Raw genomic sequence first — 16,278 nt, forward strand, 5'->3', positions numbered from 1 at the left:
CAATTTCAGCGAGGAGTTGGCATCATTGACTGGAGATTTTGATGCCACACAAGGAGCAGGAAACAAAAATATGGGAACACATTTATTAAATGACTTTGTCTATCTTAATAACTGACCTGGCAGGCAGCGGTAGAGACCGGGGCAGGGAAATAGGAGCTCTGAATGGACGCCTCACGAGGGGAGCTACTCTCACTCACCTGCAGAAACAGGAAGTGCCCTGGGGGCGCACAATAAATGTGACACAGCAGAGTGCTACCCAGGTCATGACAGAGAGACATGCCAGAGATACATTTAATGTGTTGTGTTGCATTCTTTCCAGCCACATTTTTTTAACTAATTGTTGGATAAGAACACAAAGCTGTTCCGGGAACAAATATGCTACGCAGCTGGATTTAAACGATCCATATGAACCTTTGAAGGTAATGTGGTGTAACTTCATATGGTAGTAATCTAAGGAGGTATTCCCATAAAAAAAAGCTTTGTTTAGGAAACACGACGACTGAAAATCTTGTATGAGTTTTGACTGTGAACAATGTGAGGTTTTTTTGAAAAGAAGGGCTCTCTGAGTTTTTTAACTTCCTTCTCTCCACAACAGAATGATTCAAGAATACAGGACAAAGTTCACCTGAGGGGTAAAATGTATCATTGGCCATTTCACACGTACTGCACACACACACACACACACACACAGCCAACCTGGTGTGCTCTGCAGAGTTACACCCTGCATGTCCTCTCTCTCCAGCAGCTCGTCTCCAGCGACCATTCTCCAGGCCGAGTGCCGGTTAGACACGGACCAACCACATGCATCCCGTTCAAATGAGCAGTGCGAGCCAAACGGAAGAGCATCTGGGGGAGGAGAGAGACTGTTGTCATATTTCACTTTAACAGGGACCACAGCTATTGAAAATGTTAATGTTTTCCACATGATTCGTCTTTTTGGAGACATCAGACGACCATCAATAACACTCTGAAACGGGTGCCACGGTCCTTGACGCGAGGAGTTGACGATCACTCTGTGTGACCTTTCATTTCTCAAACACGGACACATTACAACATTTTTAAACAATGGCACATCACTCACTGCAGGATACTGTAAAGATTGTCGTGCCGAAGGGAGCGAGGCACCACATCATCTATTGTGCCACAGTCCACACAAAATGAAGACTGTTGTGCAATAACTTGCTGTAGTGGAGAGCAGGCATCTGGATGGGAAGCAGGAGTATGTTAGCTAACCTTAGTCTTAGGGGTTTAACGCTCCTGATGAGTGTCCTGACCTCTCCCAGATTGTGAAGGTAGTGTGTTTTTTGGCATCTTAGAGTCACATGAGACATTCGATGACAACTTAATCTCTCGCATCCAGCACGTTGTGTTAGGTCTGAAGGCAGGGAGAAAAGGTTGCAACTCTGCGGGGAAAAAGTGACTGCCTACTACGCCAAAACTGGTTGCCAATACTTCCAAGGGTTACAATATTTAAAGTGACAGCATCACCATAACATCACCCACAATGTCTAGTTTGATATGTCAACACATTTTGATAAATGTCGATAAAGGTTCTCAGTAATCCAGGTCATGGTAGTTCTAAGTGCTGTCTCTCTGGCAACTGGACCTGTTTCACTTTCTTGAAGACGTCTCTCCTCTCATCCAAGAGGCTTCCTCAGTTCTGACTAAATGGAAAAGAGTTTCAGTCTTTTTACCGTTTGCATTGACCCAACCAGCTTTCATGTGGGTTGTTAGGGCTAGGTGAGCCCAGGTGTGAAAGGTCGCTGAAACAAGTCCGGTTGCCTACGATATAGCACTCAGACATTTAAATAAATATGCTAAAATATTATGTAATAATATAATATAATAAATTTTTACTTTCAACACACTGTATACAAATGTAACAACATCCAAATCTGTTTTGTCCTGAAATTACAAATAGCGTTAGGGGTTAGGACTGTATCAGGCTGTGTACATGAGAAAAACCACTATGAACCTTCTTTTGGATTTTTTTTTTTTTTCATTGACAATGATAAATATGTTTGTTCGTATTAAAAGATATTTTCCTGTTTATCACTCAATACATTTGTGAATCCTTCTGTACTCATCCATTAACATCGAGAACTACGCATCTACTGGCCATGGGGATAAAAAATTGATATCAGTCTTTTAATCTGATCTGATGTCTGTGTCCCACTCAGATAGATAGATTCTACTGGTGGGCCATTGAAAAAGACAATGACACTACCACAATGACCCAGCTCTTTCCCCCCCGAGGATCCACAGCTCAAGGACTTGAAAAAGCACTCACTTCATTGATTTGATTACTGACTAAAGTGAGGCCTTTTGATTTTCAGTGTGGCAAAGTGTTTTTCTTCACACTGAGAGATTGATGTTTTCAAAGAGGAGGAGGAAGCTCGGTCGGACGAGAAATGGGAGGAAATTAATCACTGACTGTCTGAAAATACACTTTTCACTGCAGCATATTTTTCCAATCTAAGATTTCAAACACCATATTATTACAATCGGTTGAATTTCTTGTGTTTAGACATTTTAAAGGCATGGCTTCAAGATGGAACTCTAGGCAAAGCATATCACCTTCCTAATGACACAATAAAGGAATTTCCTGCTAATCAAGAAAACATATCTTATGAGAACATTTGGATGCAATTTATCTGAGGACAGACGCCCCTTTCAGGCTTCTCACTTTAAATGCTGATATAATAGTTGCTTCCTGCATTTTGAATAGAATTTGTGGAGGCCCTTGGCACGGAATAATCTGGTCCCTCCAGTCGAAGAATTAACAATTTATCATGGATCTAAACTTTAATACAGCTAATGCAAATGGCCAGCAGCCTGCCAATAGCTAGATATTTGGCTTTAGGACTCCTGTGCGATACGCGGGTCTCATTTAACTCTCAAACCAAAGCACTCACACATACACGTCTTTTGCCTCCCATGTTGTTTTCGCCTTCCCACTCTTGGTCCAATCAGTCAATAGTGCACATCAAATCAAAAATGATTCATCACACAAGGGGAAGCCTCTTAAGCTAACTGCAGAAGTGCATTTTCAAGTATGACTAATTGAAATATAAGGCCACAGGTTTCTCCTGCTATGTTACAGAGAAACAAACAAAATAAAACCTCACCACAGATAAAACCCTCATCCTCTCCTAAAGGGCAGTCGGTGTGGAAGTTGCACACTTGGCTCCGGTCGATGCAATCTCCGGAGTTTTCACAGTGGAAGGAGTCCTCACATGCTGCTTCCATCCCCTGGTGTTCTGCATCGCAGCAACCACACAACGATTACACAAACATGTAGTCACATTATTCTATATTACGGAGAACTAAACCCAATGTAAAAAAAAAAAAAAAAAGAAAAAGTAAATAGGCGTTTGGAGGCCGGGGTTAGATATACAACAATCTATTCTTTAAATATGAGCTAACTGGCTGTTAACGCAGCTTAGAAAAAAGACAGGAAGCAAAGGGAAAAAAAACTAGCCAGGCTCTGCCAATTTTAGGTAATAAAGATATTAACACTTCATATCATGCTTGTTAAATTCATTCAAAACTAGAGTGTAAAAATGATACTTTGCTGTTTGGAGGGGGGGATTATCTTGATAGCAAACTTAATTTCATGTACATATAGAATCAGTGGCCACTTTATTAGATCCATCTATACGATCAAATTCAATCTAATACAGCTATCAATGCAATGAAGTCATTTTATATATATTTCTACTGTTATGCCAATAATGTAATTTTTGACACTGTCGTAGAAATGTCAATCAGAAATGTTGCCATTAAAGTCATAGTTAGTGATGATGTTGTTTCAGGCAGGGAGAACAAAAACCTGCTGAGGAGATAACAATGAATTTACACATTTCCATCAACAAAAACTGAACATCACAAACATGTGAGGGTAGAATTTATGTCAGAGCTGTTGGGCTGAATTGCAATGGATTGCACAGATGGCTCCAATAACAATTCAGTGTCTCTCTGTTCAGTTGCTGTGGAAACTGTAAAATAGATTTTTCCAAACATATGGCACTGGGAACAGACAGCCAGCAGCTTTCCAGCTTACAAAATCTGGAGCGAGTTCCTTCCTGTTTTGTCCTGCTTTTGTTCCTGTTTGTTATGAGACGACACAACTTCAACAGGCTTTGGTTTGAACTGAAACAGCTCCAGCTTGATAGACTTACCTGATTCACAGTCTATGAACTCCAGGGAGTCCAGAGCCACTGTGACTCCACCTTCCCCCAAACAGGAAGTGTAGAGCAGGGTCACCTGGAAGGGCTCGTCCACCTGACCAATCACAGCCTCCAGAACCTCCCAATCAGCCCTGCATCAACCAATCACAGAGACATATTTTCTGCAGGCAACTGTAGAAATCCACAGGCTCTTTCATAACAGGGGGTATATTTATCAACGCAAACACTAATCAGTAATAAGAAGGGCTATAAATCATTTCTTTTTTTACACTTCCTGCACAGTCAGATGTACTGACTGCATCTCTATTTTTGTTCTTTGGAAAAGTAAAACAGTAAAGTTTTACTGCGAAATGAAGGGAAATGGTACTGCAAGTTTTACTGTAACCTTTCTTATGTACATTGCTACTTTTTAATGCACAACACTGCCACAATTGTCTTTATTTGGTCAGAAGAAACGTCTACAAAAACATTAAACTTCACAGAGTATAATCCAGTATAATCCATCTGTCACCTTGTAATGCTGCTATAGAGCCTGGCTTCTTCAAGATGAGCCATATCTCACATTTGATACTTCTTTCTGAATGCTATCCTCTATGATAGTGTCTTCAGTGAGTTGTACTCGACATATTATAAAATCCATCTCTCATTGTCTAAAAGTAACCGGGTGCTCTTATGTCCCAAAAAATGCTGCACATTTAGTGCAACGGCTGAGTAATGTTTGATTCTTGGGAACATACAGTGAAATGAAGATAAGGCATACAATCTGGGGGCCATTTCCAGGAACATAAAGCCTCTGTTTCTGCAGGAGAGATACTACTAATACTACTTGAACTGTTGCTGAGCTCTAAGAACAGCGAGCACACGTGAAACATCAGAGGACACACAGCAACTATCGTAAGTGTGTCACGTCTGATAGGAACAGTGCTTCAAATGGGGAGTCAATCCATGAGTTACATCCACAAGTGGGAACAGCGGACTGAATAAATGAAACCACTGCCTGTGTGTGTCTCATAATGTGATTGCTTTGTCCATTACTGCAGAGACACTAACAACGCCAATGGACAAACTCATTGCATATGCCCATCCATCCCCCTTCTGTCATAAACAATTATATATGAATTGATTCCCAGAGTCTGCATCTAGAGACATGAATGCTTTTAGCTCTCCGAAGATGGCTGCCCCTTAGCAATAGATCAATAGGGAAGACCTGTTCCAAACAATACACAGGGGACCGCTGTCTCCACATGACCACAACTCTACTTTTTGTCCCACATGAAAGCTAAGAAACATTTTCCTTATTGAACTTTAGAGCCACAGAAGTAAAATGTATTAGTCTTTGTGTCCTCGCTCTGTCTACAGGGTAAATCTAAGCTGCTTATATTTATCTCACAGGCTGGGCCTTCAACTTGACAAGAAGGTTTTTCCTTTTTCGACACTAATTGGCATGTTGTGCTGCATAAACTGTACACTGATACATAAATGATAAAGACTCTGAACAAACAGTGCAGCACAGGCTGGAAGAGCCTGTTCCGAGTGTGTTTTCTGACCTTCGATCGTCACGTCTCCTGTGGGCGAGAACCACAGAGTGAGCAGCTGAACCTGAGAGAACTGGCTTGACCAGGAGTGTGAGGTTCCCCACCGCTGGACCGGCCTCATACAGAGCCACCTGTAAGCTGCAGGACCTGTCGCTTTCTGGCAAGACAGGGCTGGTGAAATAGTACTCGCATGTCCCAGAGGCCTTGGCAGCAGGAGAGAAGCTTAGGAGAAGGAAGTGGCCTAGGGTGATAAAACAGAGTACAGTTTTTGCATTTGACAGTTTTATAGCTGCCTCATAATACTGTCATTCCTGCAAATCATTTGACAAACACCCCAACGTTAGGACAAATCCCAGTGTGGGTACCAGAGTACAAGCACACAAATAAAATTCGATAGAGATTCAAAAGAGCTCTGACTAAGTTCAGAGATACTTTACAGAGTTTTCTCCCCCCCTAAATATCGAAGAAGGAGCAAGGAAGAGAAAGAGGAAGAGGAAGAAGAAAGCACGTGGCGTATACTGAAGCACTCAATTAATTTCTCCTTAGTGGGCCTTACCATCAGAACTTCCCTCTGAGTGGTCAGTCACAGGTGTCATCCCAGCGTGTGCAGTTTCAGGTTGCTTTGGAGACACCACCGACCAGTCACTTTGGTCGCTGTGATTTGATGAACTCCAGAAGCACTGTGACTCAAAATCACAGAAGGTAACTGAGAGACAGAAAGATGAGAGCGTAGTCTGTAATTAAGTGTTCACTTGCGAAATGTTGAATTCAACTGGTAAACATGTTTTGCAGAGAACGAACAGCATCTGTGATCCCCCCCCCCAAAAAAAATTAGTCAAAACTGATTTCTCCAATAAAAGCCAGATTGATGATAAGCGAGGAAGATGTTTACAGTGTGTTTTCTTATGATCACGAGAAAAATATTCGATGATCTCAACATAATGAGCTGTTTTGATGAGAATATTAAATATTCAGGCCAAGGCCAAATGCTTTCCCCTGGACTTTTGTCCAGACCAACTCACAAACAGGCTTGGGATTGCTTATTTTTTTCTGGAATACCATCAGATAGCGTGTTCTGCTAACACACAATATTAGCACAACAGTTACGTGTTCCTTCCCCCATACATCCTCTGTCCTCCAACAGTACTTGAACCTTAGAGTTACATTCCACTCAAAAGTTCATAACCTCAGAAGACACATCAAAGTAATGTGTTATACCCAATCACAGCACAGAAGTGCAGGAATTGGCGAAGAATCAGTGAGGAAAATAATAGCTGTGAAGCTCTGCTCCTCTCTCACCATAAGATATACAGTGCCTCACTGAAGCCCAACAGGGCCAGCTGTTATGAGAGAAAAAATAATACAATAGACCTCCTGTCAGATGCAGCAGCCAAATGGAATTTTCCCCGGTCTCATGCCTGCATGAGGCCAGTCAGCAAGGTTGCAAAACAATCTTAATTTCACATTTCATTAAAGTTTCAGTTCAAAGCTTTCTGCATGCAGAACTGCATCAAGATACACTGATACATGTAGTGGATTATTTTAATTTGCTGGAACAAAAACAGCAAAGTTGTTCAAATATGCCATCAAAAAATAAATGTTAATGATTTTAAACGGCCTTCATCACATACTGATCACATCAATGGTCCATGGCCCAAACCCCCTCCAATTTTTATTGAAATCCAAAATCTGCCTAACAGCCCAACAGAAAGGCCCTTTGTAAATGCTGAGTGACTGTGCATCTGTCGTCTGTTGGGGGGGGGTGTTGATGTAGAGGATGAGAAAAAAGGAGGTGTTTGAGACATCATGTGATGGCTGGAGAGGAAACTGCCACTCCAGTTAATCTGACAAACAGCCATAGGAATCCCTCTGGGGATAACAGACAAAAATATGAAGCTCATCATCAAACTGTTTATTTGATTGTCATCTATATATCAATGAAAAATGCTTCCTCTGATCACAAAATACTGGAAAATGTGGCTGCTTTGCCTTTTCAGTGCCAAACTTTCCCAGTGTCAACATGCTGCTTGTGTGCGGCTTTATTCTTCCACTTTCACCATCTAACAGAGTGGTGACACCCGGAGTCAAGCTCGCACCTGAACCTCATAATGAGCAGTTTTCTGGTCCTTTAAGTTTCTCCTTGTGGATAACTGGCAACTCATTTCTGACCTTTGAAAAGACTTCAAGATGTCATGGGCTCTATTAATCAAACAGTGCTTTCCTGTCAAGACAATTTACTTTCAAGTCAGTGACTATTTAAGTTGATAATAACGACACAGATGATCACAGATTTGTTGTTTTTCTGTTTTTGTGTGTGCATATGTTTACAACAGTGATTACATAATAGTGTTGTCACATAACTGGAATTTCTAACTTTGATAAAATGCCTTAAAAAATACTAAAGAGAAAATTCAAACAAGTCAGTTTGGCAATACTGCCAAAAATAAGTAACCGGTTGGAATAGTCTCGAAAGATATATATCAATGAAAGTATATTTTCTGACAACACCTGTCCGTAACTCTTACATTGGCTGTCATCTTCTGAGCCCAAATGGTGAGGAAGCAGCTGTTCTGAGAAGTTCTCCTCCAGAAATCTGTCCAAGAGAGCGTGGCAGGCACTGCTGACTGAGGAGAGACAGACAAAGAGCGGTTTAAGTACTTGTTTTAATTATGAAGGCACGTCATACATACATACAGCTCTTCTCGATGGGTCCCCAGTCACCCTGTCTGAGAAGGAATAATTGGGTGCATGGCTGGTGGTGTTCCGATGTTTATCAGAGGAATTCATGGCTGTCGACAGAGGGAGTTGGCGACAGCACAGCCTGTAGCTGTTGGAGTACTTGCCATTCCATGTTTAGGAAATGAAAATATATGTCCAAAGACATTCAGATTAGGAGCGTAGATTATGATCTGTCTCTATGTGTCTATAAGGGTCTCTTCTGTTTCTTTTATACATGAGGAAGTATAGTCTCTTTTAAATACCTAAATGAAGACAAGGAAGAAGTTTATGGTGTGTTTTTCTTCCGATCACAAGAAAGGCATTTAATGATCTCAACATAACGAGCTGTTTTACTGACAATATGAGGCCAAGGAAACACTGGGACAAAATGATTTTCCCTGAACTTTTGTCCAGACCAGCTCACAAACAGGCTTGCGATTCCCTATTTTATCTCTGGAATACAGTCAGATAGCGTGTTCTACTAACACACAATATCAGCACAATGCACAACAGTACAACACATGATGTTGTTCACATTTCCTCTTACAAATAGTTCAGTGACACTTATTTAGGCAGACGCAAACAGTGGCTGGAACGCAAAACTGAAATGTTAATGACTGGTTAGGATTTTAAAGATTTTTCTTCTGGAGGATGAAGCAAAACTTGTCAAACTGTGATTTATGGGCAGCTCGCATGTAAAGAGTCTCGTTCGTCATCTTTATGAACATCTTCAATTGCGAGTGACTTAAAATGTGCCTTTTGGAGTGAATTAAAGGGTTGGATTATCTCTCACATGGGTATGAAGATCCAAAACAGATGGGAATCTTCTTATTTATCTGATGACAATTTCTAACAAAGAAAAACCAAGTTCATCCAAGGGAAGTCAGTTGTAGCAAGCTTTTTAATTATCATTTTTACATAATATTATTATTTACATAATACCATGAACCAGATGTGTTTGGACTTAGTAGTCAACACACAAAATCCCTTGAAAACTACTAATTATTTCCATTATGCAAGATACTCAACATAATTGAGATTCGCCCAACGTGTTTGCCTGACATCATTTAGGCAAACATTTGGTGTGACCAACCTCTCAGCACATTAACTGTGGATGAGGCAATATGGAGGCAATTACCACTCGTGTACTGCGGATCATCTGATGCCATCAGAGCTTTTATGCGACCTTACTCTGTGGCTTATTGCACAAACCTGCTTCAATCGAACATGGAATTTCTGATCATTTTGACTCGCACAGATCAGGATTGCACTCTAGAAAACCCACTTCCGAGGGGCCGATGAGTGCAGATAATACAGAACAGGGTAATGACGTTGTTTTCTTGTGAAACAAAAAATTACAGATGATTAACAGATAAAGATAAAGGCATAAAAGATGTTCGCAGACCAGCTGAATTTGCGTGTGGATATCGGCGTGGTTCCCCCTGAAAACTCCACTTCCGCTGGGAATTGGGCACAAACATGCCACAGCCTTTTTCTCTGGAACAATTTTAAAAATATTTCTGCTTTTTTTAGCACATGGACTGCCCAGTTGTATCATCATCTCCCCAGCGGTGGACTGCTTCTTTAAGGCATCGGTATGCTCAACCACGTCGTCCAACAATTTCTGTAACAGACAGTCAAACATTCCTGCCTTTGTGCGCGGCCACTCTGAACATGACTGCCTCCTTTGGGCGAGAACACCCGACCTGACCCCAGTTTTTTGGTCTGGGTTAAATTGGATCTGCAGACGGTTCAGAACTTTTAAAAGAAAAACAAAAACACACAACCATCTCTGGATACTTGAATAAAATGCATCAAACATGAGCCTCCATCAATTAAAGCTGATAAAATTTCAACTCAGGTTAGTGCATTAATAATTCAGCAAATTTTCTGTACACAACACGTGTAACTCCTTTGTAAGGACAACTATTGTAATGGAAGCAACATTAAACAACGATTAAACCACAGTGCATTATTTGCTAGATTGACTCAAATGTTAATGTGATGCAAAAACTGAACAAACGAAGGGGATAGCATTCACACAAGTGCCAACATAGGATCTACTGACTAAAACCATCTATTGAGTAAAGTCGTCTGTTTTTGTCCGTTAGGCCAGTGAGAGACTGGTAATGCCTTGGTCACGCTCACGAATTTCACAGTCATCAGATTGCTGTACTGTACTGTTCACACTACATAACTTTCTGCCTTATAATAGAAGCATCTTGCGGTCATTGTGCTTTGTAAACTATGTGACTGATCGGGGACACGGGGGTCACACACTACAAGATCACACACACAAGACGTGACAAGGGTATGTCCAGGTCATCCAAGTTGTTTGTGTGTTGATTTGCAGGAAAAAAATACAAGAAGGAAGAAGAAAAACAAAAGCAGAAAGAGAGGATGGATTAGGAGGATTCTGCCCTGCAAATGTGAAACTGGCTGTTCATACTGTGGTTCATTCAGTGAAGGACGACTTGGTCACAAATACAGATCGGCTTGTGCGTATGTAGTCTGATGGAAACTATAAACTGTTATACACAGTTAGATGTGTGATGAGACTGGGTTAAAGGAGCTTGTTTCCTCTCAAGCAAGATTGGGACCAAAATCCTGAGGTGTACACTTGGCGTTACCTGTCTGGTGTGCTGTCTGTCACAGCCCAGTGTATTCTTTAAAATGGCACCGGACCCCACAACATATAGATGGACATATGAACCACATAGCTGATCCAGAAATAGGGCCACCGTAGCCTGCCCAAACACTCAAAACAAGCCACTGATAGACGTAGTCTTGGGTGCCTGAGATGGAGGGCAGTTAACACGTGACACAACATTCAACGTACTAACTAGCATGACCAGTAGAGAGAGAGGGTGATCCCATATCTCCATGGGTCATCGCAACTTAACCCCCACACTGGAGCCTGGACAGTGACACTACTGTTCTCTTGAGCCCGTAAGGCAAGGTCCCACGGGTCAAGCAGACAAATTGGATTATCTAAAGGCCAGTTTATTAAAAGCTATTGGTTATGATAATGATTGGGGCTGAGGGGGACTGTGTTCTTGAATGGCAGCTGAGCTATTCATTGGTAATTGTTGAACAAAAGCAGCTATGGATAGATATCTAAATACGTAAACCGGAAATATTAAATAGCCCATAATGAGGGGGATTCACACAAATATAAACACTAACAGATTATTATTAACATGAAACAGCAGAAAGTTTTTGTGGGGGGGAATCCCACTAGAAACTCAAACTTCCTGTCTTTGCCTGTCACTTTTTTTGCAGTGTCTAAATAATGAAAAAGATGGAAATAATAAACGATCTGCTTCATCGTAAGTCAGAAGAGAAGCCAGTTACTTTGATGACAATCCAGGATGCTGGCTGACGTTCGTGTCTTGGAAGTGCGTGACTTTAAATAGTCGGTTCTGTCTGAGAGTAGTTTAATAGGACAAAGGCCAATTTGAGAGTGCAGTGTTGCAGAGGCTCTGAGCTGCTGCTGGTTGTAGTTTAGGGCTTTGGAGCGGAGCAGGTCAGGAGAGCCATCTCATCTGATGTTCCCAAAGAAAAAAACGCAGGAAAATAGCTGAGACCACTTTGCCACTGATTGACTTGGCCACCAGTGATTCTCACCATATTCTCTCCTTACAACTCCCAGCTATTTTCCAATGTCTGACTTTAACTTTCCCCTTCAGAGGATTTAGTTCACACTACGGTTAAATGTGTGATAACGAAAACATCTGGATTTGTTGAATAGGAGTTTCTGGAAAAAAAATGCTGTGTGAATTTGGCTGATTTTCAGGTCAAATCACCCTCGAAGCAACTCTAGAAAGTCCCTGATAAATGGTCTGATATTAAGGCCCTGTCCCTGTATGTATTCATGAATGCTAAGCTGCATCCGTTTCAGGACCTTAAAATAATCACATCTGCTTTTCATGTGCTCAAGCAACCAGTAAATAGTGTTTAACTGAAAACAAGTTTAAGAGCCAACAGCTGTGCTGGCTGCTCTTATGTATCAAAATATCCAAATCAATGCAGCAGGAATTGTCTTTTTATTACACACATTCTTCTTCCTTGTCAACAACCTGATGCCTACATTACCCTCAATGTAAATCGATCACTGACAGTTTGGTTAGTGATTCAGGTGTATTGTGCTAGTAATAGATAATGTAGCCTCAAGCTTCCAGCCTGCAGCAGAGACGAGTCTGGAGTATTTAGTCCAAACCATCACTTACTCCTTAGCTTTTATACAAGTGTTTCACATATGCAGTAGTATCGGAGACTTTATAAGAGAAGGAACAAGTGAGGTGAGGTTATTCAAACATTACACATTAAAGCTGAATTTGCTGAAGTGCTCTGGCAGGATGAGCAAACATCATTACGTCTCACTCTCTGGACTGAGTCCTTAAAGAAGCTGGTAACATGAATTCACGCACATGGGTAGAGGAACAACCTGTGGAAATACCAGTGTGTTCAAACCTATTTGTCGGCAAAGTCTTTGAACCTCTTTAGCGGTTTTTTTTTGTTTGTTTGTTTTTTTAAATCAGATTTTACTGGTGATTCTATTCATACAGTCATTAACTGTTGACCAGCTCTCTCACCATTCATTTTAACAGGGGCCTGGTCTTGTAAGTCCAAAAAAGCGGCCCGGGGGTGTTGCCAAGATGGCTGCAGAGTTTGGAAGGACTACAAGCAATTCTGAGGGGAACATGAATGTTTGTACAAGAAATTGAGTACAGAATCAAAAAGTTTGGCTTAAACCTGTAAACCTCATGGCAGCACTAGCAGTAAGATCTCCATGATGAGACCAGACCAACAGAGTGATTTTGCCGAACCCCTTTCATGTCTAAAAAAAAAAAAAGATGGACACTACTGCATAATAAAAACTCAATGAAGATCATGCATCCCTCATTTTTAACAGCACCAGAACTCATCACATGTTCATTTGGACTGGTTGATGAGTGCTGCATGGTCTTCCCAGCTGGTGATCAGGTTGACAAAAGAAATAAATCATTTACAACAATGGGTGCAGAAGTGTGAAGTGGAATACTGAAGTCTTAAAAAGCCAAGAAACCATCTCCATCACCATCTCGCGTAGTGATCATGTGCTGAGAGTGAAGCTTCATCCCTTCTACATCTGGTCAACGGAGTCCCAATCACCTCAAATGACAATTCCCGGCATCAAGCTTGAAGACGGATGAAGGTTTAGAAAAGCATCAGTGACTAGGAAAAGCACAAAATCACCCTTTAAATGAGCCTCAAAGGTAAAGCTTCACATATTTAAATCACATAATTATACTATCCACTAGTTTACAAGAGCAAAACTAGCTATAGAGGGTGCTTGGGGTTTAGTAATCACTTGCAAGTGTGCGGTTATGAGCTCATTCAAGTGCATCTCTCCACTCTGCATGTCATTTACGAGGGTGCCTGGGAAAGAAGAAAAGAGCAAAACCCACCGAAATCAAACAAAACTCCCACCACAAACAGATTGCACAGCATGATCAAAGCACTGTCTCGGATATTAAAGCTGTGATGAATGACAGTCCCTGTTATACTGAATGTAATGAATGTTTTTGACTCCAGAGCTGGCACCTGGAAAACTCAGTGAATCCAAAGCTGCACAAGTGTTGCTTAATAATGGCCCGCACCAAAATCAAGTCAGAGCCAGTTTCCAAAGCTTTCCGAGACATAAAGTCAGTGGGACAGCAAGTTGCTGGGGACGCTTCGAGCTGAAAAACAAGTGGATCTAAACGGTGAGGGCAGGGTTTTCTTAGGACACAGAGTACACAGAGTGTAAGAGAGGCACTGAGATGACGTAAAACTGACTGTAAAATTACTCCAGCGCTCTCATCCATCTTTTCCATTTACCAGGAGTAAGAGCAGTAAGTACATCGGCGGATTTAGCATTTGAACATGCATTATCATTCAGAAAGCGTTTTCAGAGAAAGAGATGGTGAGAGCAACTGGCTGCTGGACAGATAAACAGACGTTCAGCTTTGACAATGCCAGAGGACATGCATCAGCGAAACAAGTCATAAAGAACGCTGGCTTAATGCACTGCACGTTACATTTTCTACACCATTATTGATATGTAAAGTATCTCCTCCAGCGGGGAGGATAATTAAAGCAGCTTTTAGAAAAAGCTTTTACAGTATGTTCGTGCATTATATGAAATTAGTTATGACTCGTTGCAGTTGAGATTGTGATGTTTTGCAGTTTAAGCTGTTTGTCTGGTGCCTTTGTCGAGGACATACATAAAGGTGTCTGAGAGACACAGGAACAGACAAAGCTTTTCACATTCAGTCAGTAAAAAGGTAAAATCGCTCTGTTCTCTGCACAATGCATGCAGCTTTTCGGAGCAGCACAAATGGATCGAGTTCAGAATGAAAGAATATGATTTTCAAGACATTTTTTGGAGGAGGAAAGAAAATTAGATCAAATGAAACCTCAGTACTGTCACCTCCCAGTGACAGAGTCTGGGTGATTAAACCTAAGAGGATAACACAAATTGGAGCGCTTCACTTTATCTTCACTGTATATGGAATATGTCTGTTTGAGTGCCCTTTGAACAAGAATGTAAGCTTGTTTCTAGGTTCAGAAACAAAGCTCATTTTACTGCGTTCAGAGACAGCTGGGTTCAATCCAGGCTCCCCCAGTTGTAACATTTGCAGTCCAAATGTCCCTATAATGGTGAGAATTACATTTAGATATACATCTAAATAGTGTGACAACGTGCTAACAAGACCTCATCGGAGCTTGTTAAATGTTAACAGGGTAATGATGTTTTTGGTTCAAAGGACAACCAGTCAGTTAGATATCACTGCATAAAGTGGCAGATACAGACTGAACAGAAACATGCTTTGCTCATCATCTTAAGAGAGAGAGATAAAAATAAATGTTGAATGACAAATGATATTGAGGGTGGTGGGTATAAAAGTTAGTCTTATAATATCTGGGTTACTATCCTGACATGACCATAAATATGAATAGAGAGGTTTATAATCTAAAAAGTGCTTTGCAGCCCATCACAATAATGAATAAGTGACAGGGAATAAAAGGAATAACAACATATTTTTTCTCACTTGGTACTTGTATGATCAATTGTAGTTCTGCCCCAGACCTTAAACCATATATATGTCTTTTATGTCATCATAATAATAGAGTCTAAATCCAATTACTCCCTCGGATCTATAATGATGAAAATGATCTAATTGAATTTGCAGACATGCCTACTGCAAGTTATTTGTTATAAGTGAGTTAATCTTTATTGGATTCAATGCCAAATGTCATAAAAAGACAAAAAAAAAAAAAAAGCTGGGGGGGAATCAAGGTTGAACAGACAGATGTTCTTTAAAGATCCTTTATTTCTCTTATGTCACCATAAAAATTAAGATGGAGTAGTCTTGTTTTACATCTCACAAAACCATTCAGGACATTTTGGTGATGAAATATAACCACTGCTTGGATCATGTTCACAAGCAAGAAGGGTGAATAACGTGCTATAGAGGTTGTCGGGAGGGTGGTGGTCACAAATTGCAGGACAAGGTTCTCGTTCAGACCTTCATATGTGGTTAGCTTCAGGGCCCAGACACACCAAATTGGCATCAAACAACTAGTGGTGACAAAGGCTGACTGTTGCCTCACATGACCTGTCTTGGCAAAAAAAGCTGCACTTGAACACACCGCAAAAAGACGACAGCCAACATCTTATTGCCTGAGTGGAAATGCCTCTGCATACATAGTGGTAGACTGTGTCTATCATTAACCATTGTTATGATGAAGGGCCATATAGCTAATATAGCCATGAGTTTGGCTGTGAAAAGGTGCAAATGGAACTGGCA

The 16,278-nt window shown here is 41.0% G+C and overlaps 1 protein-coding gene across 1 annotated transcript in view; it reads right to left on the minus strand.

The window, feature by feature from the left end:
• ltk (leukocyte receptor tyrosine kinase) overlaps positions 1–16,278 on the minus strand; it is a 55,556-nt gene that overhangs the window by 25,907 nt on the left and 13,371 nt on the right. Inside the window, exons 2-8 of the mRNA XM_037071468.1 lie at positions 8,251–8,349; positions 6,282–6,431; positions 5,738–5,966; positions 4,182–4,321; positions 3,129–3,260; positions 697–846; positions 117–217 (exon numbers count right to left, since the gene is read on the minus strand). Coding sequence (XP_036927363.1) covers positions 117–217; positions 697–846; positions 3,129–3,260; positions 4,182–4,321; positions 5,738–5,966; positions 6,282–6,431; positions 8,251–8,349 — 1,001 coding nt within the window. The remainder of the gene's footprint in view (positions 1–116; positions 218–696; positions 847–3,128; positions 3,261–4,181; positions 4,322–5,737; positions 5,967–6,281; positions 6,432–8,250; positions 8,350–16,278) is intronic.

Source organism: Acanthopagrus latus, chromosome 16, assembly GCF_904848185.1.
Source record: "Acanthopagrus latus isolate v.2019 chromosome 16, fAcaLat1.1, whole genome shotgun sequence".
NCBI classification, from domain to species: domain Eukaryota; kingdom Metazoa; phylum Chordata; class Actinopteri; order Spariformes; family Sparidae; genus Acanthopagrus; species Acanthopagrus latus.